This window comes from Argopecten irradians, chromosome 4 (genome assembly GCF_041381155.1).
Source record: "Argopecten irradians isolate NY chromosome 4, Ai_NY, whole genome shotgun sequence".
In the NCBI taxonomy this organism is placed as follows: Eukaryota; Metazoa; Mollusca; class Bivalvia; order Pectinida; family Pectinidae; genus Argopecten; species Argopecten irradians.
Window position 1 is genome coordinate 18,897,101 of NC_091137.1, and position 26,644 is coordinate 18,923,744.

A 26,644-nucleotide genomic window follows, 5' to 3' on the forward strand; every position below is an offset into this window, starting at 1 on the left:
CTTGTACGTACAAGATACTATCTTGTACGTACAATATACTATCTTGTACGTACAAGATACTAAGTTGTACGTACAAGATACTAACTTGTACGTACAAGATACAAATTAGTACGTACAAGATACTATCTTGTACGTACAAGATACTAACTTGTACGTACAAGATACTAACTTGTACGTACAAGATAAATTAAATTATATAGTGGCCCTAATACGCCGCCGTAGGAACTCGCTTCCGGACATTATAAAAATTTAATCCATCTATTACCTGTCTCAAACACTTCCTTAATACTGATATCCTAGCTGTCCCTCTCTATTATTATTATTGTAAAACAAGGCACGGCCAGATTCACCACTCCCGTCTTAGAATGCATTGCAGTTCTCTAAACTCTCATCTATATCGTCGTAATCTTGAAGTTAGTCCTCGCTGCTCGTGTAACCAATCTGACGAAACTTCTGAACATTTCCTTCTCCATTGTCTAAATTACCAACAAACAAGAATGCTATGTTTCAGAAACCTACCCCATGACTATGATATTAACACTTTACTCTATGGTAACCCTAATATGCCCGATCATTACAATGTAAATATTTTTGTTAAGGTTCAAAATTTCATCAGTCCCTCAAACCGTTTCAAGTAGATATAAATTATAAATACATATGTATCTATCAGAACTACTCTACTGTCCATTTTAAAACCAATCTGATCTTTTTCGTATATTGGTTATAAACTCATGGCCCGTGTTATTTTTACTAATGATCAAAAGTATATATGGCCGATTTATCAACAAATCTCTGGTTTTGTATGGCTGAAAAATAAACACCATTTCTCTTATCAATCCCTGCACCCTTCCCTTTCTCTACCAAAACACTGAACATTCTGAAATCAGTACTGTTCTATTGCTTATAATTTATATATATATATGGAGACGAATTAACATAAGTACAGTGTACTTGTTTCTGTATCCAACCTTTTTGACATGTATACTGTACTGTATCGTTATTGAATTGAATAAAATATTGTTTAAACCAAACTGACAAGAGACTGAAATTTTAGAATCTACTGGGGAAGTTGAATATAGCAAGAGCTGCGAGTTGCTTTTGTCAAAAAAAATATTTTTCTTTTAAGTAGATTTTTTCACAGGGATTTTAAGAAATGGTCCATTTGGCGACCATTTTGAAAATGTGCCTTTTTTCGCTTCGAGTAGAGCCAAAGTTTTAGCATTTTTTGCTTAAATTGTTGTGTGAAATGATACGGGTTTCTTTCACTATATTTTAACATTTAATGATATTTAGCACTTTTATTTCTTACTCTAAAATATTGAAAAATAACAGATATTGAAATGGGGCAAAAAAGTAAGCACACGGATCCCCTATTTTTTGCCTGGCTAGAAAGAGCAACCTTTTCTCTATTGACATGAAAAATATTTTCAAAACATTAATATCAGAACTTTTTTTTTATAAAAGGTTAAATCTGGCAAAAAAAACTGAAAATGGTTCATTTTGTTGCTCAAAATTAAGAGGTAGAGGTAGCATTGGTCGTAAACCTTAGAAAAAAAAAATACTATTCTTAATAATCATAACTGCTGTATTTTTAAAGAAGACCACTGGAAAATAAATTCTGCAAACATCCATGCATATCAAACACCTCATTAGGAAATTGTAGCTTTAATCTCCTGTGTAAATGTTCAAAACTGCAAAATTCCCATCAAATCCAATATTTTGTCAATGAAGTATCATTGAGTGACAAAGGCTCAAAAACGAAAACGCGGACATGTTTTTCTTCCATTTTATTCTATGGTATGAAATCCTGTTTCGAAAAATCTATATGAGAAAAAAGTTTTGATAACAGAAAATTTCGACTTCTAAGAGGTGTACAACCTTATCAAATACGAAACAAAAACAAAACAGATATTATGAAAATTTGGCTCTTTTATTTAACATAAAAACAATCATATGTATATGTATTTTACAAATAAGAGAGAATAAATACTTTTACAACAATCATATTGATAACATATACATATAACAAAAAAAAATCATATTTGTATGTATCAGTACAAATATATCATGAAATAACTTATCGTACAAAACATCAAATATAGTATCATATAAAAACATCACCCACCATTCATAGAAATTTATATCACAGTAACTTTAAGGATTTATGGAAGCCGTATATAACTTTTCATCGTGTTAACCACACACTCAAACACATCGCATCAGTAAAATACATTCCAGTTTAAATAAGCATACAAATTATGAGCTCGATTCTAAAACAAGCGTTAAATTAAAAAGAACACACTCCCATGTATCTCATGTACTCATTATCTTACACTAAACTAAATTAACACACTCTCTGGTGCTCAAAGAAAATATCAGTTACTATGGACCAGTTTTACGAACATTCCTCAACTTAACACAATTTCTGAACTTAAGTTTTCCATGTGAAAGCACATAGGATCACATAAGTGAAGGAAATTCCTTAACTTAGACTTTCTCTTTATTTTTTGTAATGCTTTCCTATGGAGAATGTTAAGCTAAGGATTTAAAGAATGCACGTCAAACTGGGGCCTAATCACAATGAAAAGAACACATTCTCGAGTACTACTGAAACTATCTATGATTTAGAGATCTGTATGATAATCGTCATCCTCCTCCCGCGGTGGAGGGGCTCCTCCTTCATTTTGGTACAGTTTACTCATGATCGGATGTACAACATCCTCAAGCTCCTTCTTATGCGATTTAAATTCGTCCGTGTCAGCATCTGAATGGTTATCAAACCATTGAATCGTTTCCTCTATAGCTTCCCCAATTACTGATTTATCTACATCATTAAGTTTACCGCCAAGTTTGTCTTTATCACCAATTTGATTTTTTAAAGAATAGACGTAACTTTCAAGTTCATGTTTAGCATCTACCCTCTCTTTCACCTTTTTGTCCTCTTCGGCAAATACTTCAGCGTCCTTGATCATCCTTTCGATGTCGTCAGGAGAGAGTCTGTCATTATTATTCTGAATGATGATTTCATTTTTAGTTCCGGTTCCCTTATCCTCAGCTGTGACTTTCAATATTCCATTCACGTCGATTTCAAACGTGACCTCTATTTGAGGAATACCTCTCGGTGCCGGTGGGATGCCGGTAAGATCAAACTTTCCCAGTAAGTGGTTATCCTTGGTCATGGTTCGCTCGCCTTCATAAATGGAGATTGTCACGGACGGTTGGTTATCGGCGGCTGTTGAGAAGATTTGAGATTTTTTGTTGGGGACTGGTTTGTTCCTGGGTATCAGTGTTGTCATCACACCTCCTACTGTCTCGATACCCAAGGTAAGGGGATTCACATCTACCACCACCAAGTTGTTACCACATCCGTCTCCGCTGAGGATGCAACCCTGGATAGCCGCTCCGTTAGCCACCGCCTCATCAGGGTTCACTCCTCGACTAGGCTCCTGGGAATCAGTAAAGGTTATAATTAGTAATGTAACACATTCAGACAGAATTTTAAATCATCTAAACGTGTGCTTCAATCCAAATACGTTACAGGATAGATTTTTTTCGCTCGTCAAATTGATATGTTTGTTTATATTGCTACAAACCTACATATGTATTTGTTTCATAACTAAAGTTAATAGAATTATATAATGATATGTTTTCTAATGTTAAACACTACATTGACAAACAGATATATTATCCGTACCTTGCCATCGAAGAATTCCTTGATGAGTTGCTGGACTTTCGGGATCCGCGTGGAGCCTCCCACCAGTACGATCTCGTCTATCTCCCTCTTCTTCAGATTGGCATCCTTCAGCGCCTGTTTTACCGGTTTCAGTGTGTTTCGGAACAGATCCTGCAAAGAAGATCATGATTTTAATATAAAATTTAAGAATATATAAAAAGTGTGTTGTTTGTCAAAAGACTAATTAAATGTCTTTATTGACGAAAATTACATATTTGATTTGTAATCAACCGTAATCAACTGTATCAAAATGACATACGATTGAATGACTAAATATTTTTGATCATGCTACTTTGTTTCGTCTTTGACTCAAGTTAAGTCGCACAAATATGTGAAATTGAGAAAGACGTCTCCGGTAATTGCTATTTCGTTCTTTAAAGACTCATCGGCGGTGTTGAACACCTACTGTATATATCACTAAAGCCGTGTTCAAAACCTATGAACCAAAATACTTATCATTATACAAATGAAAACAAAACAACAACTTACAACCAAGATATATTTTTATAATATGAATACAGGTTACGTTGACTTCGCCTGTTGCTCCATCCTTGTTTTTCTTGTTTTTAAGTCTCAAAATGATTTGCATTACTTACCATGTTGAGTTCCTCAAACTTGGCCCTGGTGAGTGTCTCAGAAAAGTCTTCACCATCGAACAGGGACTCGATCTCAATTCTGGTCTGATGCTGGGAGGACAGAGCTCTTTTGGCCTTCTCCACCTCACGACGCAGTTTCTGTACGGCTCTCGGGTCATGGCGAATGTCTTTACCAGTTCTCTTCCTAATGACCTTGAAGAAATGTTCCATCACGCGAAGGTCAAAGTCTTCCCCTCCGAGGTGTGTATCTCCATTGGTGGACAGCACCTCAAATACGCCCTGGTCAATGGTCAGTACTGACACGTCAAACGTACCACCTCCAAGGTCAAACACAAGGATGTTCTTCTCCGAGTCCTGTTTATCTAGGCCGAATGCGATAGCAGCGGCGGTTCTGGAATAGTCATAGAATGTTATATTTATGTCATGTGGTTTATTCAGCTTACGACTTTACGTCTACTCTTCAATTTGAGTAGAACGTCATCAAATGTATGTAATATGTATTCAAATTACAAATTTATATCTAAATATTGATTGGGTCCAAAAAGTATTATAGAAATTTTAAAGTCATTTAGAGTCATGCTATGTGATAGCATTGGAATTGTAACAATTATTATGATATGCTATAATCAACTGTCAGTAAAACGAGAAGGTGGTATATTTCCCATTTTCAAAATGTTTCAATTGATAATAGAATACTTGTACTATTGACACTATGTGTGATGCCTATCAGTTAACACTCACGGTTCGTTGATGATCCTCATGACGTTTAGTCCAGCTATGACACCAGCGTCCTTGGTGGCCTGTCTCTGAGCGTCATTGAAGTGGGCTGGTACTGTGATGACGGCGTTATGTACTGTCTCCCCCAGATACCCCTCGGCTATCTCCTTCATCTTAGACAACACCATAGCGGAGATCTCTTCTGGGGCAAAGGTCTTCCCAGTCACAGACGGCTGTATGTGTGGCTTGTTTCCTTTGTTTGTCACCTGGAAGTAATATTTGATTGGGTCAGAGTTATAATTAACTAGATTACCAACGATAACCACCGAGAATAAAAGTAATCTTAATTTTATAAATTTAAAACTAAACATGTCTAATTTTACCTAAATATACCTAAACATTGATTGCTGTATTTTTGGAGAGGACAATATTTCTTTAATGCTTTACTTAAGATAATAAAACCGTTAACGTTTGTTGTTAAATATTTAAAGAAATAAAATCAGTTTTTATTAAAACTTCATATGAATATTTCAACGATATTGCATACAAATGAAAAATACTTTATATTGTCTTACGTTAGGGTTGATTTATTGTTTATATCGGAGAAATATTCTATTAAGATGACAAAGATGTTAAAAATAACCATACCTTAAAAGGATATGACTTGATGTCATTTTGTACAGACTTGTCGTCCCAGGTACGACCAATCATACGTTTGACATCAAAGACGGTGTTTTCAGGATTACTGGTCAGCTGATTCTTTGCTGCGTCTCCGATCAGACGCTCTCCTTCAGTGGTGAATGCTACATAAGACGGTGTGATACGGTTTCCCTGGTCGTTGGCAATGATTTCTACACGTCCATTTTTAAACACACCAACACTGTAAGTAAAATTTGGTTAATCTTAACAGCAGCCTGATTCTAAAATATATGTATGAAATAATTGTGCAAAATTCAATATGAACAAATTTATCTAGTCCAATTAAAAAAAGAGGTTTTAATAATAATTGAATATTTCATGTCGATAACAGTTTGAGTCAAAGACTCTTCTTACAAGTGATCGACTAAAGTATACAATTTACATTATTTTAATGCAATCTGTCGGTATTTTAAAGTTTATCTTTGCTACAAATCACTCTCCGTTCTGAACGCTTATTTAGATTTATTAGAGTTACATGTATTTCAGTAGCTTGCCACACGATTTACAGAATAAAGGTAATCTGAAATTTCACTGATGTTACATTAAAAAATAAAAGCTATATAATGCAGCCTTATCTTTATTTCTATTTTATGTTAAGTATTAACTGCCCTTTGTACACCCCTAAACTTACCATGAATAGGTGGTGCCCAGATCTATACCTATCACCGTACCGACGTCGTTCGTGTTTCCGCCATCGGCTACAGCTGCTGACACAGCCATCATCACCAACACGGCGATACACAGGACTACTCTGCTCGTCAGCATTCTCGGTTCTTGCGGATAATTATATGTATACAGTATAATTTAATATATCCTTTATCTGTGAATATAAATGTGATAAATAGTTTCGTGTAAATTTGATCTATAGACTTTGAAAATATAACATACACCTATTACACCATGAAATTAAAAAGTTGATATTATTTACATGTGTGGTGTGATATTCAGTTCATTTAAATAATGGCATATTGATGTTCTATTGTCTAGCATTATTCTTTTGTTATTCATTATAACTATATATTTATTTAAATAAAACACGAAAAAAATTGCATATTCTTGAACACATATCAATGTTTCTATAGTACTGTTTTATAAGATTTTGAATGTGCAATTGTAAGCCTAGGTCTTAAAATATATAATTTATGGGACAATCAATATACCAAGGTATTCGCTATATTAATTGAGCGTATCATAAAGCCAAATAAAGTATGTTCCTAACAAACTGGTAATAGTTGCCCCTTGTACCATAGCATATACTCGAAAGTCAATCTAGAAAACGTGAATCAAGCTAACAAAATACATATCTTAGTCAATGAATGTTGTTGACAACACATTAATTAGTTGTTTTTTTTTTTCTAGTTTTCTTGAAATATATGTAGTCCTATTTTTCTATCGTTCTGTTGTCTTTTTATACAGGCTAATATAGAACGGCAGGATAATTCTGACTAATAGAAAATAAAAATCCCTACATTTATTACAATAAATACTTACCATGTATACTTCAGTTGTTATTGTTATTCAAGCGACTTCTCCTCTATGTATTGTTTTCAGTCAATGTTTCCTCGACTATGATCAGCTATCGTTTCTCCTATGTATTGTATGATAGTCGTCTAGTACTAAAGTCTCCGTACCGTCGTGTTTTAATTAATTGTTATTCTGTTTAGAAGAGTATGTTTGTGTAAATACATATTAGTGTATTTATACACTATGTGTCCCAGAATTAGATAGTATGTATGTCGTGTCAGTTAGTCTATGGGTGATGTAGAAGGGAGACTGGGGTGTTCCTGATTGGCCAAATCATAATAAAATGATGAAATCTGGTGCTTCAATTGTTTGATACGAGTTAAGTAGGCGTGTCATAGTAAATAAGAATTCTGCGTATGACATTTTATTTACGTTTTGTGTATATTACTTTCTGTGGTAGTCATTACCCCCAGAAGACCCAATCTAGTACATACACGTTGCCTTAGCAAATTGTTATCACTTTGGTTCAGTATTGCGTCAGCTGTATAAACAGGTCTGTCAGGATTGTCTCCCTTTGGTCGTTGTAGGGTTGTTATAATGTGTCGGACGAACAATGGCTATCAATATGATACTAAAATAATTATTTCCTCTAATCAATAGAAAATGGATGAAAACAAGAAAGGGACTGATGTGAATTGCATGGATTTATGCCATTGGCTGGAGTAACAATTCATTGGCAATATTAGCTACAATTAGAGTATCAAACGGAATCTAATGATATAGCTGTATGAGGTCCTTTACACATTTGGACATTTTCCTTCTTTACTTCTTTTAGTGAATACTATTATTTTTGCTATTTTCATCATATTTTTTATCCATAGAACGAATATACGTACCCGGCTTACTATGCCATTCCCTGTCTTTAATTCTTTTGAGCTACAATGTTGCAGCTGACCTATTGTTTGTCATTTAAATGCCTCCTAATAAACATGGCTGAAGTATTTCGTTATCGTTTTCAATGAGAAGTTTTGAAAAGGTTATAGGCAATATATCGAACATCATATAAAAATGTTTTCTTTCTTTTCTTCATGCGTAAATACCACCTGGTAATGATAAGTTTTGATGGAAAGTTTCCATCTTTTATTAATTGTGCTTTGAACAAAATAAAGTATATGATAGCATACATCACATTAAAGGCACGCTACCTTTCAGAAGCAAAATTCGAAGGTTTCTTAAAAAGTAATAACATAAGAAAATACATATTGTTAGCCTAAGATGATTTAACAACACCAAACATATGCAAGATTTCCTGCATAATATATGATAACAGTGGAGATTCATTTCGCTGTTTTGTAGTCTGGTGCAGTGATAGTTAACTACCGGTATTTAGGATGACGGCGGGAAACATAAGACGACCCGCGTTATGAAAATTAACATTTTATTGATTTTGATATTGTCAGAAGATGATGACGAGAGTAGTATTAACGGTAAGTTAATAACTTTGCAACTCTACAAAATTTTCTATCTTGTTTTACATTCCCATTTTAAAAATAAAAACCGTTTCGGAAAGGTAGTGGGCCTTTAAAGCTTATTTAATTTAAATACGGGCTGTGTGTGATCAATAAAAATACATATACACGAAAATTAAAATGTTCTTGTGAATATAACAATCTTTGGCATTACGTAATCTTTGAAAAAAAATAACATTTTCTACCCATGGACTTTCTTCTGAACTGACCAGAGACCATGTAAAGTACATTTGTGTTATTTCTGAAGTTTCATTTAGTTTTGAAGACATATTATTCCATGTTCTCATAGGAGTAAAACACAGCGGGCAGTACAACGTTCCCAAATACATTTAACTGTAGTTAGTAACATTCCTAAAGGTTTCGTGCTAAATTATTACATAGAAATACTGAGCTTTTGCGACACGTTAAATAAAAATATATCATCATTTGATTGAACTACCTCCAACAAACCCGTCATTTTTTCTCGTTGATGAACATCTGAAGGATTCTATAAAAGTCGACATCGTGCAAAAGGTATTGTTTAACTAGAAGACAACTGATAGTATAAAGGAGGGGTATCACTTTGGGTCGTTTTACGGCCACTCAGTGATAAGCAAAATATTTTTCATGAAGATAACTTAGGGTCAGCTGCATATCGTATGGTGAATAGAACATCCGATTTTTTTCTTGGCTGATGGTATTTTCACAAGTCAAAGGGTGGAAACTCACATTTTCATTGTTTAAGATCTCGTTAGTTAAACAATTGAATATACCTAATATCTTTTGCTTCAAATCTTGGGTTCAGTTCGAAAACGGAGGAAAAATTCAAAAAGAAGGTCACAGTGACCTAGTTAAGTATTTGTTCTATTTTAGTATTAAAAAATAACATTTTTGCTGAAAACTAAGATTTATCAACACTTTGATATCTTGAGATTGATATTTCGTACTGCATTTGGATCTTGACATGACCAGCTTAAGATGATTACATCCTATTTCAATGCTAAAACGGAACAATTACTTTAGTAGGACAGTGACATTTTCTTATTTTTTTATTCAGTTTTCTGAACTGAACTTCACAAACCCAAGATTTGAAGGCAAAAAATCTCTATTCTAATATATAATTAATTAGGACTTAAACAATGAAAATATTAATTTTCAACCTTTTGAACCTCTGAAATTAACACGAGTCCAGAAAATGTCGGATGGTCTGATTAGCATAAAACATGCAGCTGTAAAATGAAAAGTATTTTGGTTATCACTGAGTGGCCGTAAATCCATCCAAAGTGATACCCCTCTTTTTTATTTTGACTATCAATAAAATCTATACTGAACGCCGAAAAAAACCTATACACTTTTGAAAATTATACATTTTTGTTGAATAAATTGTTCACTCGAAATCATTATTTAACACATCAAGTAACAGTATTGTGCATAACATTTTAGCATTTCAGAAACAAAAAATCATATTGGTTTATGACGTTTTACGTCTTCCATAGTTTTTAACCCTTCGATTGCCAACGCGACAGAGCGTGCACGAAATCACGTGCAGAGTGGTATACGGGTAGTCGATGTAGTGAGTAACAAAAGACCACTCAATTTGTGCGTGATTTCAAGATGGCTCGGCTGTCAAAGGCCGATCGAAATCGAGCCATTCGGATGTTGAAGGCAGGTGAATGCAACGCACGAGAGCCACTATACGCCATCTGTGGGATCGTTACAATCGAAATGGACGTGTTAGAGACCGTCAGAGAACTGGTCGCCCGCGCGTAACGACGGCAGCACAAGATCGGTATATACAGGTCAGTCACGCGCGACGTCGTTTTGAATCAGCAACCGTTACAGCTAGGGAAAAAAACGGTACGCATAATCGACCAGTCAGTGCCCATACAGTACGACGTCGTCTTTCCGAAGCCGGATTAAGAGCTAGACGTCCGTACGTAGTTCCTATCTTAACTCAACGTCATCGCCAGCAACGTCTTGCTTGGGCGATCGCGCACCAGCGATGGACGCGCCAGCGGTGTCGAGGCGTCCTCTTTTCGGACGAAAGTAAGTTCAACGTGAGCAATGCTGACGGTAGACTTCGTGTTTATCGACGTCGAAGTGAGCGTTATGCTCGAAACTGTGTTCTGGAGACCAACAATTGGGGAGGAGGTGGAAGTGTGATGGTTTGGGCAGGAATTTCGGAGGAACGTAGGACTGATCAGCATGTTGTCCGAGGTAGAGTCAACGCCGTTTACTACCGTGACAATGATCTACGTCCTATTGTGATACCGTTCATCAGAAACAACGGTCTGGCAGTCTTTCAACAAGACAATGCTCGCCCTCACACAGCGAGGGTATCTATGGACTACCTGCAGCAGCAAGGCATCAATGTGATGCCTTGGCCATCTTTGAGTGCGGATCTAAACCCCATCGAGCATCTCTGGGACGAGCTCGGGCGTCGTGTACGGGCACGACAACCTCAGCCGATTAACGTCGCTCAGCTGGAAGCTGCTCTGTACCAGGAATGGCGTCGGATGACCCAGGCCATCATCCGACGCGTCGTACAGTCCATGAGGAGACGTTTCATAGCCGTACGTAACAACAATGGAGGACACACGAAATATTGAACGTTTATGTGATCTGTGTGATATCTCAACAGTGCCTTGTATAGCTGTGAAAACTAAAAATGACCCCTAGTCACTTTGAAACTCCATGACGTCATCATACTGAGGCTGATGTGAATATTTGATGTGCAAAAGAATTCAAAAGAGATCAAATGTTTTTCGTAATGGTTTCCCCGAGAAAAATCCAATATTTGAGATTAACCCCCATGTATAGTTTTTTTTTTGGCGTTCAGTATAATTGAATGAATGTTCCACGGTTAAAATTAAAAAATATAATTTGAAAACAAAATAATATTTTCTTTCTTTTGTAATTCATTCTAAAACGACTGATATAATTCATCTTTTGGGATGAGCTACATTTCTCCTTTTAAATTAGCGAGAGGATAGATAACATTTCATTTTGCTGGTTTTTTTTAAATTTAATTTTTAGAAAACGGAATTTCATATTGCCGCAAGTTCTCTAATTTATCACATGATGAACTACATGTACATTTAATTGTCCTTGTGAAATTCATCAGAGGTTGGACTACATTGTATCCTTTTTTCGTGAGAATTAAGATGGGTTATATTAAAAAACGGACATTTTATCTTACTTCTGTAATTCACATAATGGATTACATTTCATCGCATCTCTGCAATTCATTAGACCTTTAAAGAGGTTGAAATTAACTTTCACTGTCCGTATGTTTTTTCTTAATTTTGCATCAACACATGTGACCGATATTACCGAGGAAGAACCACTTTACAATGTTGCTACTACTCGAGTTTCTTACTTTATATTATAACTACCGAATTCTGTTATGGTGAATGGTTTATGTTGATATTGTATTGGTATTCAGAGTGCTTCGAAAACATAGTTTTAATGTTTTCTATTATTTCACAGGTTTACGACGCGCAAAAAAACTAAAAATACTGAGTAATCAGTATATTTAGTTTTTTTTTTGCGCGTCGTAAACCTGTGGTCATATTAAACTATTTTGGCACTTTACACATATCACAAATGAGATTATTCTATGTACAAATTTATACACGCCTAGATACTATGCAAAAAAAATGTTCTCAATTCTAGTCACGAAGTACATTAATTTTGTTTTTGACAAGTTTCTTAAAGTCAATTAAATTTCCTGGGGGTAGGAACACGGCCAACAGATCTGTCACATTACAGTTTGAATGAACAAGTATACCTGTCTTTCAAATTATCATTAAACTGAAGCTTTGTATTTAACTAAAATCTCTATTTCAGTCGTTAAATGAACCTCAAGAGAAAATGAGATGTAGTTTGTTACTCTTATCACTTTTCGCCAAGTTACTGGCATCATTATTTTTTTTACTATTAGACTTTGGTCTTTATCAGAAACTCGAAGTTACATTTTCTCGTACATTTCTCAATATAGCTGACTTCCTTTCCAGTTGACTATGAGCAAATATCAGTAAGATGCAAGTGGAGTAGGGATTACCGGTATTAATAGACACTGCTAATCATAAACTACGCAAAACCTTATTTTTCATTACAAAAAATCGTTCTTTTAATCAGTCATACACATTCATTTATGTACAATCATACATACTATTTTCAGCAGTTCTCATAATACATTCATATCTCACATTTACTAACAACAGAACCTTTGCTTTCATACAACTTGAAAGCTTGCTAAGAAATACAATTCTATGAATGGATGTTTTTCTATATTTTCAGCATTTTATTATTAAACTACAAGTATGCTGAAAAAAAATAGAAATATTTTAGAATTATTCCTTGGAAAGCTTTCAATCTGTTCAATTCACTTGACCATTCTATTATTGAAGACAATAGGATGGAAGTTTCAATGTTTTACAAACAGTCTATTGTACCATCTCGCATAAATATAATCACTCATACACGCATCTTAACTTTTCAAGTTGTATATCATAAAATGATATGGTCCAATTCTGAACTGAATGAACTCACAAAAATAACTAGCAACATTGTTGAGCGCTTCTTCGACACTTGAAAAATAATTCTCATGATGTTAAAAATGAATTGAACAAAAAATTGAAACTAACTAAAGAGAATACAATACCTTATAAGATTCAAGCTGCTCTGTAGTTCTGAATCAAACCAAGTATAAACTACATATCGGACAGTAACTCCATATTGTCATTAAATGATCACAGCATGTATTAAACAATCGTTCAACAAACATAATATCACACACTTGCCCTCCTAGAGCCAACAGTTCAGAATAAAAGCACTTCACATGCATTCAGTCATACACATTCCCTGGTACTTTGCTCTTGTACATGTATAGAATGACATGGATTTACATTTAAAAAATGGATGAATGTCAAATGATTGAGAAATTTGCATTTATATGCAAAAAGTGAGGCATTTTATGAAACTTTGAATGGATAAATTAATTAACTCAGAAAAAAAGAAATCAATTTCTTCATATTGCTCATATTTCTTTACCAAACAAATATAAATACCAGTGAATTAATAGTCATTTTAGTTAATTTCAAAAAATAATATTCAAAAGAGTTTAAATGGAAAACAGTTTGAATGATACCTGTTGAATAGAAACAACCAACAAAAATGAAAAATAATTTAAATCTAGATTCCACAATTTTTATAATTCGTCGTGTTCCTCTCCATCTTCTCCCTCTGGTGGTGGGGCACCTCCAGCACCCTGATAAAGTTTACTCATAATAGGTGTAACTATTTCCTCTAGTTCTTTCTTTTGTGCTTTAAACTCTTCAGTATCAGCGTCAGCATTACTGTCTAACCATTTAATCTTTTCCTCAACAGCTTCTTCAATTGTTGTTTTATCTTCATCACTTAATTTACCGCCCAATTTTTCTTTGTCTCCAAGCTGTGTTTTCAATGAATAAGCATAACTTTCAAATTCATTCTTGGCATCAACCTTCTCCTTAACCTTCTTGTCCTCATCAGCGAACTTCTCTGCGTCGTTGATCATGCGTTCAATGTCTTCTGGTGACAATCTGTCGTTGTCATTCTGAATTGTAATCTGGTTCTTGCTTCCAGTGCCCTTATCTTCAGCTGTTACCTTCAGGATACCGTTAACATCAATCTCGAATGTGACTTCAATCTGAGGGACACCACGCGGTGCTGGTGGGATTCCAGTCAAGTCAAATTTTCCAAGCAAATGGTTATCCTTTGTCATGGGACGTTCTCCCTCAAATACTTGGATAGTGACAGTTGGCTGGTTATCAGCAGCCGTGGAGAAGATCTGAGATTTCTTTGTTGGGATGACAGTGTTACGTGGGATTAACTTGGTCATGACTCCTCCAACAGTTTCAATTCCCATGGTAAGAGGGTTGACATCAAGCAGCAGTAGATCTCCAGTGTCCTCCTCTCCACTCAGAACTCCAGCCTGTACAGCAGCACCATAGGCAACAGCTTCATCAGGGTTCACACCTCGGTTTGGCTCCTGAACAGAAAAATAAAGAAATTTTGAGTAAAGTTTGAGATTGACATACTCACATGTTCATTAACATTGAGCATCACATAATATCTATTTAGTTTGAATAGGATGTTTGTTTTCACCTTAACACTGCAACCATGCTTGAGTTGGCAATAATTTATTAAGTAGTGCAAATGATTTTATTTCTTTTAATTACAGTTCCTTTTAAATTGGATTTCATTTAATTTGAGGAATTTTGAGTAAAAGTTTCCTAAAATATTAATTCTCCGAAGTCTTCAACTTGATATTGATTGATTAATTGAAATGTGTTTTACATCTGAAATCTACCTTTCCATCAAAGTAGTCCTTGACAAGTTGTTGGACTTTTGGAATTCGGGTTGATCCTCCAACAAGCACAATTTCTGCAATTTCGTTCTTCCTAAGATCAGCATCTTCCATGACTTTCTGTACAGGTTTCATTGTTGATCGGAAAAGATCCTAAAAGTAAACAATTTTAATCAGAATATTAGTCTTTGATGCTTTACATGAAATTTGCAGTAGCACTAAATTTTGTTAACACAATGCAAACTTCGACCTTTTTTGCATTGATCACCTCCCCTAGACCTTTTTTGCAAGTTAAGTTCAACTTAAAAGAGTATTTAAAACCTTCATCAAAGATGTAGTACCTAGAATAAACTTACCATGTTGAGTTCCTCAAATTTGGCCCTGGTGAGTGTCTCAGAAAAGTCTTCTCCATCGTACAAGGACTCGATCTCAATTCTTGTCTGATGCTGGGAGGACAGAGCTCTCTTGGCTTTCTCAACCTCACGACGCAGTTTCTGTACAGCACGGTTGTCCTTTCTGATATCCTTGCCCTTCTTCTTCTTGTGAAGTTTGATAAAATGTTCCATGACACGCTGATCAAAGTCCTCTCCTCCCAAATGAGTGTCACCGTTGGTTGCTATGACCTCAAATACTCCGTTGTCAATGGTTAGGAGGGACACGTCGAAAGTACCACCACCAAGATCAAACACCAAGATGTTCTTCTCACCTTCCTTCTTATCAAGCCCATAGGCAATAGCAGCAGCTGTTCTGTAAAAGGAATGAAAATATTTCTGAGATAAAACTCACAAAATAAATCAGTTTTATTCACAATTTCACCATTCTAAAAGTTAATTTCACTTTATTTACCAGGTACGTAAAATTTTATGTAATAATATACTCACGGTTCGTTGATGATTCTCATGACATTGAGACCAGCAATGGTTCCAGCATCCTTTGTAGCCTGTCTCTGAGCATCATTGAAGTAGGCAGGGACAGTGATAACAGCGTTACTCACAGTTTTGCCCAAGAAACCCTCAGCAATTTCCTTCATCTTGCCCAGAACCATAGCAGAGATTTCTTCAGGGGCAAACTTTTTCCTTTCAGAGCCAGTGTCAACATCAACGTGAGGCTTATTACCCTTGTTGACAACAGTGAAAGGATAAAATTTTATGTCATTTTGTACAGACTTGTCGTCCCAGTTACGACCAATCATACGTTTGACATCAAAGACAGTGTTTTCAGGATTACTGGTCAGCTGATTCTTTGCTGCGTCTCCGATCAGACGTTCTCCTTCACTGGTGAATGCTACATAAGACGGTGTGATACGGTTTCCCTGGTCGTTAGCAATGATTTCTACACGTCCATTTTTAAACACACCAACACTGAAAGAAAGATGATTTGTGTTAAACAATCTTCAAAATCAGTTGATCACTTATACTGTTGTCAAATTATAAAATTTGAATGTAGAAGCTGTATTTATGGAGACTTTAGGTACTTTAATTTCACCTCAGGGAAGCATTACAGATGGTAAATGAAAAAGGTAATGGAACATTTTTTATGACTTCTGTCATATTTCATTTGGATAATATTAAGTTTCCTAAAAAGGTATGATGTAAAGAATTTCCTTAAGTTAAATAATATTGATAAAAAAAAGTTAAAAAAACTGGGCCAACTTAATGTACATCACTATATACTTACCAGGAGTATGTGGTTCCCAGATCAATACCAATAACTGTTCCTACACTTTCTTTCTTCTTTTCATCATCATCTTTCCCCTGAACTGCGACTACCAACAATGCCGCCAAACAAATTGGCACCAACTTCAATTTCATCCTAAAAAAATCAACAAGGTCAAATTAATTTTGAATCTTTGTATGATTAAAATGATACATGATATAATTTACAGAATCATTCTCTTTGACAAGTTCAGGTAAGTGGTGAATTATGGTTAAACACTTGTCATAATATAATTTCCATAAATATATACTGGTAGGCTTAGAAAATATTTAAAACATATTCCTCCTGATTTGCATCACTATGCAATAGATCTCATTAAACGATGCTGTCAACCAAACCAGTCTTATTCAATCTATGATACAAGTTATGTTTCAAAAAATTCTTGTTTTAAATCCTCTAAGCCTTGATGGAGTAAGGTTAGTTGTTAACAAACATGTAACTCTGTACTGGACGGAAGATTTCTGACAGATTTTTTATGATTGTCCTACCAGGAACAAAGTCAAGCAAGGTATTATTCGTTCTAGAGTATGGTGGGTGTAACTTTATTGTTTGTTCTGGGGAACAAGCATTTATATCCTGATAAAATACAATTTAGTGAAAGGTGAAATTCATTAATTTGGTCTCACAAGACCATTAGTACCTGGCTCGTTTGAAAAAATGACATGTTGTATAAATCTAGTTCATAATATATGAGAAACTCTTAACTGGTGACATGTTATAGCTTATTTCAAACATTGGTTATTTTTGTTCATTTTAAGACCAACCTGGAGTATTTCCTCCCTTTATAATCGCTGTTAGATCTCTTCACAAAAAATACATCAGATTTCAGCTGTGAGCGAGTGCTTTACGTTTCAGAATTTTCTCATATCATGTACTACAGTATGTCATTTTTTTTACGTTTCAGAATTTTCTCATATCATGTACTACAGTATGTCATTTTTAGCGAGCCAGATGCCTATTTTGGCACAACAGGTGGGTGGGGGTTAGACTTATATATATTATAAGAGTATATACTGGACAATAATGGGGATATTACATTTAAACTACATTTTGTGTTGTATGATATCATTAAAGTTTGTTGATCTAACTCCTATTCCTAAGTATTAATAGTGAAACAGTTCTTTGGCAGCTTGAATTCCGAGTAACATCCACGTCACATTTTTGTATCTCAACGAAACGCAGATAATCATTCTGATGCATATTGACCGTTTGCGAAAATCGTAGCCACTCAAACCATTTAAAACGAGAAAGTTGAAAGGAATTTATACTCTACTATATATGAAAAACGTTCATCATTAAATCGATGATCACATGAAGGCCTACCAAGTGCTTTGACGTGCTGCGAAAAGAAAAGTTCGGCACACGTGAAATCCATTTGCCGGCAGACCGGCTACATTTTACGATGAAACTACGTTTAAAATTATATAAATAATATACTCACTTGATCCTCTAATGTCTTTTTCTTCTTTTCAGTTAATTAACACCGATTACAGCTTCACTGTATTTGTGCCTTCACTAGTTTTCTGTTTCTGACAGATTGTGCCGTATGCTAACTTGCGTGCGTTATATCGTTTCCCGTGTTCCCAATCGTGTCCGACGATGATTGGTCCAAGTACAGCGATCAGGAGGCAGCTGATTGGACAACGTGTGACATTTCTGTCATTCATTCTCAAGGCCACGTAGTACGTAGGATTGTCTACGTCATTCGGAAAAATCCCGAAATGAAAAGTTCTCGTTCATAATAACAAACTCTATTTTTAGGTCAAATACATATCATTAACGTTTCATTTAGCATTTAAACAAGATTTTTAATCAAAACGAAGCATACGATTACATTTTTCATCGAAGGAAAATTAAACAGTGAATGTTATTTTTCGTATCAAGGCATGTGATTGGTCATTTTTATTTTCATTTATGTCAAGATAAATCAATTATCGTTTCTTTTCAGACTTTTTTTTCTATCTAACAGTTTTTTAATGTCTTTAAATAAACATTTATAGTTTAATAGATTTTTTAAGACTAAAATTTTCGGGATTTAAAATGACCAATGAAATATGAGTGTTCTTTTCCGTCTCATTGAACACGTGCTCTCGAAGTTCGCCCCATCGTCCTCGCCAATCGTCCATTTCTCTTCCGGACGGGCACAGGAACGGTTGGCGGGATAGCGTATCATCAATATTTATCGAATGTTGCGTTGTAAGTATACCAAGACTATGAAAAAGACACGGAATTTTTCAATAACACCGAATTCATCAGTAATTTAACCTTTTAAGCGAGGAAAATGTGTAACATGTGAATATTTTGGGAGAAACCGTACTCTGGGTCGATTTACCTAATGAGAACACGTGGTCGCGTTGTTATGCTCATTATGATAAACCGATCGTGCCAATGATGTAAGAATATATTTGCTACTCTTGACGTTTGGATGACGACTTTCAATTTACTGAGGCATGATGAATTACTGAAACTTACTTTATATATTTCTAAATGCCGTGATTGAACAAAGAGGTGAAAGTGGGAGGGGGGCGGGGGGGATGGCGGCGTTAATGCCAGACATTTCGCTCTGGAACTCTCATTGTAGAAATAAAAAGCGACCTTTCACCACAACATCTATGTAAAGGTATTATATGTTTTGTCGTGTTCTATGCGAAATTGATCGAGGCGTCAGCATTTTTTTAAATTACCGACACGAAAAAAATATAATGAAATAGGTGCCGCTTTCCGGCCAAGAACGGATATATGCCAAGTGCATGCTTACATTAGTTTATACTGGCACTGCAATATTAATTTCGTCGTTTTTAGTTTTAGGCCTATTGAAAATTTTGTTTCCACTCCGTATCCATTCTATCAAGAAAAAGTTGATTCGTCTCCCTTGTGACCAGTTTACAGTGCAGGGCTAAAACTAGGGCATAATGTTACCTTTTCTACCCTTTCCAAACGTTATTCAATGTCTTTACATTTAATACAAAATACAGTATATATAGAAACATTTAGACCATGTGATAGAGAAGGCTGATGAAGTGGTAAAATTGTAACGGTGAAGCATGATGATTCATAGTTCATATGATTACCAATGAAAAGATACTATTGCATAGTCTTTCGCTCCTATCTGATTCACCTATAACAATTTACCATTCACACCCAATTCTTTACAAGTATAGTTTCCATTTTCCACGATGTTTATTGGCTGCACCTGTTCACAATTTCTATTTTTAAAAATTATGCAGATGAAATGTAAAAAAACGATATAAAATCTAGTGATTCAATAATTTTAATAACTTTAAAAATTTGTTTCAATTTTATTTGGAAACTAGAATGAATTGATGCCTCAACAAAACAAATAAAATGCAAAAATGCTGTTATATTGTCCATCAACAATATTCTCCTAATCTTCCCTTAAACAATTAAATTATTGAATAAATAATAATTAATGAGTGATAATGATGAAATTTTGTGTCTTTGCTCCATAGAGTTCTTTAGAACTTGTTGATGGTTGCATTATTCCTTCCTTGGACTGAGTCACTCTGTAAGAATGCACACCATAACTATTAACTAGAAGGTTGTAATAATGGTTTCTAACTATTCCTTATAAAAAAAATGAAGAGGGAATTTTACTTATTTGTAAGGAATAAAGTTTGATGATTCAATATGAAATAACAGTAAGTCTTTTCATAATATGATATTTGATAGGTAAGGATACATTTTTCAGCAGACTTCACTGGGGGGAAAATAGACTTAACATTCTGAAAAAAAAGTTATCATTTAACTATTAATTATATATGATTGGTGATGAATGATGATGAACACAAGAAAATGGGAATCTCTCTGAACTACAATGTTGATTTCTTTTCTGACATCACCTTCAGGCTTTAGTACTGGTAACAGTTATATTCAGCTGTGATGATATTAGTACATCTAGTATGTCCAGTTAAAACAGCACCTTGAATCATAATAATTCTTAATTAAGTTGTGTGCATGTGATTTAGGGTTATGTATATTAACAAAAAATGAAGAAGTAATCTCTAGATATAAAAATATGATCAGTCAACTTGCTATAAAAAAAAAAATTAAAGACAAGTTCAGCTTGGTGTGATGAAACATTGAACTCTCTCACTGAATTTTTGTGTAGACAATAAGTTTCTGACCAAGTGAGAGAAAAAAAATATTTCATTATGGAAAATCAGTGACAAAATATTTTTTACAATTTGCAACTTTGCATGTGACAATGAAGGTACATTGTATATATTGAATCTTTGATTTTATTCTTTTCCAGCCCAGACAGATCAATACACTCCTTTGAAAAATAAGTTGGTTGACTCCAAAATCGGACACCAAGGATGGATTGGCAGAGGTTCCAAAAAGCAGCATCAAAGCCTGGGGTTATACTGGAAACGGCTCATCCATCTAGACAAATTTTGTCCAAGCTACTAAATATGGCAGTGTTGGCAATGGTGTCTTTACCATAACACTTTTTTTATTGGACCATTTAGCTTTAATCCATAACTACCTATCACAAATTCATATATTTTGATAAATTTGTAATGCCTAAACAAGAGAGAAATATGATTTACTAGTTGGTTTAAGCAGATGGTGAAGCATGATGATTCATAGTTCATATGATTACCAATGAAAAGATACTATTGCATAGTCTTTCGCTCCTATCTGATTCACCTATTGCAATAAACCATATTAAATATTATTCTAGAAAGCCTAGATTAGGTCAATGGTTTATTAGCCTGAAATAGATTAAGTTTGTTTAAATAGACGAGAAATTTAAAGAAATAGCTATCTTGTATTAATTTAAATAAATTTAGTTCAATTTTGAGGAAATTGTTAACCAACATACAGCTGACAGAATTACTTTTGTACTTTGGGATCAATTAGAATTAGTTAAATTAATATTGTCACTTTACATTTTATAATCTTGTACTAGTCACTAGTAAGTTTATTAAAGGCCTCCTTTAAAAGTTTTCTCTATCGGGTTTCAAAAAAGGGGAGAAGAAATTTAAAATATTGCACATTTCTTGAAAGTTGTGACATGGCGATGATGAAAGCTTTATTCCCATCATTCGCGGTTTCCACAGACGGGCAGCACCGCTCTCTGATGTTCCAATTACCTTCCTTGGATGTCTGAGTCATGCTTTCACTTTCATGAAAAGAAAAAAAGATCATTGGTGTAATTGTGAAACAAAGGTTAAGTTAATTTATCAATTGGTCAAGGCCTACCTACTTGTAACATGATTTGCAATTACAAGTTGTTTCAAATTCCGTTCCCAAATCTTCCGAAAATATTTCAAATATTTATAACATCAGAAAAACTTGTTTTCAATTTTGATGCCAACAGATTATTTACGGATCCATGACTACTTCAGTGGAGCTCAATTTGTGTGGAGATGATGATTGAACTTGCCCTCTCTGAGAAGCTTCATGATTGAGGCTTGTTTCTTCTAGTTATGTACTCAACTAGCTCTGATCCACAATGTAACCGAAGATAAAAAAAATATTGTTGCCAAATCTAACACCTAAATTAAGTATAGTGGCCTGCCTCATTTATAGCTGAATTGTTAATATCGGGAATCGTTTGAACAAAAAAATTACCCCTGAAGTAATTTAAAGTGAATAGTCGGGCAAAGAAAACCAGTCTAAATGCGTTCATTGGCCTTCCAAAAGTTCTCACTTATTACTACGACGGTCAAGTTATGCTTAGTTTCCCAGTTCTGACCATTAAAGTAAAGAAAAGTTGAAAGCATTGAAAACGAGGCTGCGTGGAAATGTAACCACGGACATAGTGAGCCGGGAGGACGTTTTAGAATTCCCATGCTTTAAATTAATTTCTTCGTACGCAGACAGATTTTGGCGAGAGATTTTATTTTTCTATTTCATAAGAAATTATACTGGATACATTCACATCATTTTTACCGACTTTAGCCATCCATGCCCGACTGTTCACTTTAAGGAAGTTTTGAACTCGTCTGATTCAAAGATTAACACAGTTCTTTATCAATCTAAATAGCCAATTTATTACTTTGACAAGTTCTAGAACATGATAATTTTATTGTTTTAACAGTTTCATGGAATATTGAAGTAATATATATAATATAAATGAAATTTATTTATGGAGTGATAATGATGAAATTTTGTGTCTTTGCTCCATAGAGTTCTTAAGAACTTGTTGATGGTTGCATTATTCCTTCCTTGGACTGAGTCACTCCCAAAAATAGAATGCAATAAATGCTCTTTATTTTATAAAATACAGATTGATTTGGGAGGTCATCACAATACTTTATCCAAAAGGGAAAGGTACCTAACTTTTCACTGTATAACTGGCTATGCATGAAATCTTTATTATATTCATACATCGTTGCTTGGATAGAAAACTTGGGTAATCTTCTGTAGTGGGTTGTTAGTAGAATAAAGTATGTGGTACTTTCTCCGCCTGGTTGTTAACTTTCTACCATGCTGATCAGAGATGGTTACCGGTCTGTAATCAATATTTTGTGTGAACAAGTGCATTTTGGGAGAACATTTATCAAATCTTTTAATGATTAGAATTTAGATTAACATGGCGATGATGAAACTTTATTCCCATCATTCGCGGTTTCCACAGATGGGCAGCACCGCTCCATGATGTTCCAATTACCTTCCTTGGATGTCTGAGCCATGTATGTCTACTAAATAAATGCCTTTGGGACAGATATTCTTCTACATTACTTGTATTGCAGTAACTGTTTTATAACAAAATTAAAGTTTGAGACTTTAGGTTAAGGAAATGCAATAAATTGGAAATTACCTCTTTTTCAACCCCAAAAATTATAGTGCTTGGTTTATACTGTATAAGGTTTTGGTCAGTGTTAATCCTTTGATTTAAATGAGGAGATGATGATTGAACTTGCCCTCTCTGAGAAGATTATGATTGAGGCTTGTTTCTTCTAGTTATGTACTCAACTAGCTCTGATCTTCAAAATTAATTGATAGAAAATACTTCACAGGTGTAAAGAATTATTTACAGGCAAACAAAATATAAAATGAATGAATTGGTAACTTACTGTAATTTCTTGGCATTGTTGATCCATAGGATCTTCAGGTTTATATACAACTTGCATAAGTAATGAGCATTCTGAGAAATTGAGCAATGCCATTTATAATACGAGTTTACCATTATGACTTCCTATAACTTTGTAGAGTTTATATGATTACATGTACTTGGTATGCAATTCATCTTATAAAGAAATGATGAAATATTTGCCAAATCAGTGTCCAGGCCACTGAAACTGATGATGTTAACCCTAGAGTTCCTGATCTTTTTAAGTTGTCTTGCATACCTGTAATACTTCATACAAGTTTGTTTCACCAGCCAAATTTTGTTCAATCTACTCGACTATAACCTTTAGCATGCCGAAACCAATAAGTAGATTTTGACTTTACTCTGATCAGATAAAACTTTAAAAATGCTCCACCGCTGACAAATGGTAATTTTTCTCAATCAATAACAGGAACAGGCGATTTAAGTATCTTTCTTTGGTTACAAAAGTTATTACTTTACACCATTACCACCATTGAAAAGTTTGAGCTTCTCATTACACTTCAAGATAAAAATATCAATAATTTTTTGCATCTCGAAAAAAATCCCTGGCACTTTTATCCTATATGGAATGAAGTACTGATTGCGCATGAACCAAAAGCAAAATAAATCGTATTGAATTTTTTGTGTTAATAAGACATCCAACATACATGATTAAACACCAATTATAGTTCATATGATGAGTATCGTTTATGGTCCGTCTGCAGTCGAGCATCTTTTAGCAAACTATAAATTTTCAGTCATTACTGTGGGATTATTTAACAAATCATTCAATTTCAGTACGAATAATCTTTGGTATTTACACTTGGTTGTCAATGATGATTAAACGCAGATAGGGACAATTGATTGCACAAAAGTGCAACATGAAAAGCTTTCTGTGTACTGAAGGCAGCCAAGACCAACTGGGGTGTGTCATGCCTAAATGTGAAGTTCAATTTGATAAATTTTGATTATTCACACTGGTTACTCGAAAATTATTAAAAGTTCCAGCCTTACAACTGATATAGTTGGTGTAATGGTTAGCAACAGATTTTTTGTTTTTTGTTTTTTTGTTTTTTTTTCTCCTTAGCTCAGTTAAGAAATTTTAGGCAGGAACAAATTGTTGGCGTGATTTACATAAACTAATAACAATATTTAATATAGAACTGAAAACGGTCGGTATTTAAACCATACACACGATACTCATCACGATTAAATCCATGATAACCATCAACACTTTTGTTATATAAGAAGGAACAATATTCAAATTTGACCACTTATATGGCCACACACAATACTATCGTACACAAAGGAATAAAAGCATTAGGTTCAAAAACAGTGTTATTGAGTGTATATGTACATATGGTTGTCTATGGTCTATTGCATGTACATATGGTTGTCTATGGTCTATTGCATGTACATGTGCTTGTCTATGGTCTATTGCATGTACATGTGCTTGTCTATGGTCTATTGAGTGTACATGTACATGTGCTCGTCTATGGTCTATTGCATGTACATGTGCTTGTCTATGGTCTATTGCATGTACATGTGCTTGTCTATGGTCTATTGCATGTACATATGGTTGTCTATGGTCTATTGCATGTACATGTGCTTGTCTATGGTCTATTGCATGTACATGTGCTTGTCTATGGTCTATTGCATGTACATATGGTTGTCTATGGTCTATTGCATGTACATGTGCTTGTCTATGGTCTATTGCATGTACATGTGCTTGTCTATGGTCTATTGAGTGTACATGTACATGTGCTCGTCTATGGTCTATTGCATGTACATGTGCTTGTCTATGGTCTATTGCATGTACATGTGCTTGTCTATGGTCTATTGCATGTACATGTGCTTGTCTATGGTCTATTGCATGTACATGTGCTTGTCTATGGTCTATTGCATGTACATATGGTTGTCTATGGTCTATTGCATGTACATGTGCTTGTCTATGGTCTATTGAGTGTACATGTACATGTGCTCGTCTATGGTCTATTGCATGTACATGTACATGTGCTTGTCTATGGTCTATTGAGTGTACATGTACATATGGTTGTCTATGGTCTATTGGATTGAGGGCTATATGTCCTAGATTAATATACATTGGCGTTATATAACGTTATCCATATTTACTGTATGTCCGGTTAATTTTGTTTAAAAGATAATACTAATGTATATTCATAAAATACATTGAAGACAAATGTTTAGAATTGTTATGAAAAAGGTCAAACGGCTTTCCAATGAATTGAACTCTTGCAATAGACGAAATTAAAAAGAAATATGTATAATATTCAAAACTGTTATTTTGTGTGATATGAGCATATGTAAGTACAATTTATTTCTGTTTTCAAATATATTATATAAAATAGTAAGACTTTTTAATATGTTAGTTATATCAGTATCTGCCTTACATAAGCCTTCACTTTTTGGCATCCTTTAGATTTGTTACATTCATGAATTTTTTATCTTACTTTGGTATATAGTCTAGTTTTAGAAAATTAATTCTACTTATATGCAGAGTTGCAGACGGTGCACCCATAGTGCCTTATTTTAGTATATCAATACATGGTAATTGGTGATTGTTTGGTTAATAGCATGTTCAGTTGGTGGCATAGCAGTTTGGGCTGAACTTCATGTTGTTCCAATGCCTATTCAGAGCTGCCTTAAAACTATTTAGCGTCTTGGAATTTACTGTCTCGTTTGGAAGACTATTCCAGTCGTTGACAAAAAAATCCCTGGCACTTTTATCCTATATGGAATGAAGTACTGATTGCGCATGAACCAAAAGCAAAATAA

General features: G+C 34.5%; 2 protein-coding genes, 1 long non-coding RNA gene and 4 other non-coding genes across 8 annotated transcripts; 5 read left to right on the top strand and 2 right to left on the bottom strand.

The window, feature by feature from the left end:
* Positions 1-1,917: 1,917 nt before the first annotated feature.
* Positions 1,918-7,421, bottom strand: LOC138320842 (endoplasmic reticulum chaperone BiP-like). 2 transcript variants are annotated; one of them, XM_069264099.1, is made up of 7 exons: positions 7,237-7,421; positions 6,377-6,518; positions 5,695-5,926; positions 5,071-5,312; positions 4,330-4,720; positions 3,695-3,844; positions 1,918-3,446 (listed from the first exon to the last, which is right to left on the bottom strand). In XM_069264099.1, the coding sequence occupies exons 2-7, from the start codon at positions 6,508-6,510 to the stop codon at positions 2,625-2,627; spliced, it is 1,971 nt and encodes a 656-aa protein (XP_069120200.1). In that variant the 5' UTR covers positions 6,511-6,518; positions 7,237-7,421; the 3' UTR covers positions 1,918-2,624. The 2 variants fall into 2 exon arrangements, with proteins under 2 accessions (XP_069120200.1, XP_069120199.1); XM_069264098.1 differs by having other exon boundaries at positions 6,377-6,565.
* A 5,400-nt stretch (positions 7,422-12,821) lies between these two features.
* Positions 12,822-18,383, bottom strand: LOC138320843 (endoplasmic reticulum chaperone BiP-like). The gene is made up of 6 exons (XM_069264100.1): positions 18,227-18,383; positions 16,747-16,881; positions 15,951-16,430; positions 15,426-15,816; positions 15,073-15,222; positions 12,822-14,751 (listed from the first exon to the last, which is right to left on the bottom strand). Exons 2-6 carry the CDS (start codon positions 16,878-16,880, stop codon positions 13,930-13,932), a joined length of 1,977 nt encoding a protein of 658 aa, XP_069120201.1. The 5' UTR covers position 16,881; positions 18,227-18,383; the 3' UTR covers positions 12,822-13,929.
* A 415-nt stretch (positions 18,384-18,798) lies between these two features.
* LOC138320844 (uncharacterized) lies at positions 18,799-23,216 on the top strand. Its single transcript, XR_011208256.1, has 2 exons — positions 18,799-18,981; positions 21,059-23,216. It is a non-coding gene; the product is annotated as an uncharacterized lncRNA (long non-coding RNA).
* On the top strand, positions 19,169-19,236 carry LOC138322557 (small nucleolar RNA SNORD24). Its single transcript, XR_011208430.1, has one exon. It is a non-coding gene; the product is annotated as a small nucleolar RNA SNORD24 (small nucleolar RNA).
* On the top strand, positions 19,820-19,906 carry LOC138322562 (small nucleolar RNA snR60/Z15/Z230/Z193/J17). The gene has a single exon (XR_011208434.1). It is a non-coding gene; the product is annotated as a small nucleolar RNA snR60/Z15/Z230/Z193/J17 (small nucleolar RNA).
* LOC138322559 (small nucleolar RNA SNORD79) lies at positions 20,571-20,646 on the top strand. Its single transcript, XR_011208432.1, has one exon. It is a non-coding gene; the product is annotated as a small nucleolar RNA SNORD79 (small nucleolar RNA).
* Positions 21,373-21,459, top strand: LOC138322560 (small nucleolar RNA snR60/Z15/Z230/Z193/J17). The gene has a single exon (XR_011208433.1). It is a non-coding gene; the product is annotated as a small nucleolar RNA snR60/Z15/Z230/Z193/J17 (small nucleolar RNA).
* Positions 23,217-26,644: the final 3,428 nt, after the last annotated feature.

Bases quoted from the DNA above. Each gene is read 5' to 3' on its own strand.
- LOC138320842 (XM_069264099.1), bottom strand. From the start codon at position 6,510: ATGCTGACGAGCAGAGTAGTCCTGTGTATCGCCGTGTTGGTGATGATG. The intron at 5,313-5,694 runs GTATGGTTATTT...TATTACTTCCAG, and splicing joins TCAAGTCATATCCTTTTAAG to GTGACAAACAAAGGAAACAA. The intron at 4,721-5,070 runs GTGAGTGTTAAC...TGACTATTCCAG, and splicing joins ATGAGGATCATCAACGAACC to AACCGCCGCTGCTATCGCAT.
- LOC138320843 (XM_069264100.1), bottom strand. From the start codon at position 16,880: ATGAAATTGAAGTTGGTGCCAATTTGTTTGGCGGCATTGTTGGTAGTC. The intron at 15,817-15,950 runs GTGAGTATATTA...TTCCTTTTACAG, and splicing joins ATGAGAATCATCAACGAACC to AACAGCTGCTGCTATTGCCT. The intron at 14,752-15,072 runs GTAGATTTCAGA...TTTTCTGTTCAG, and splicing joins AGGACTACTTTGATGGAAAG to GAGCCAAACCGAGGTGTGAA.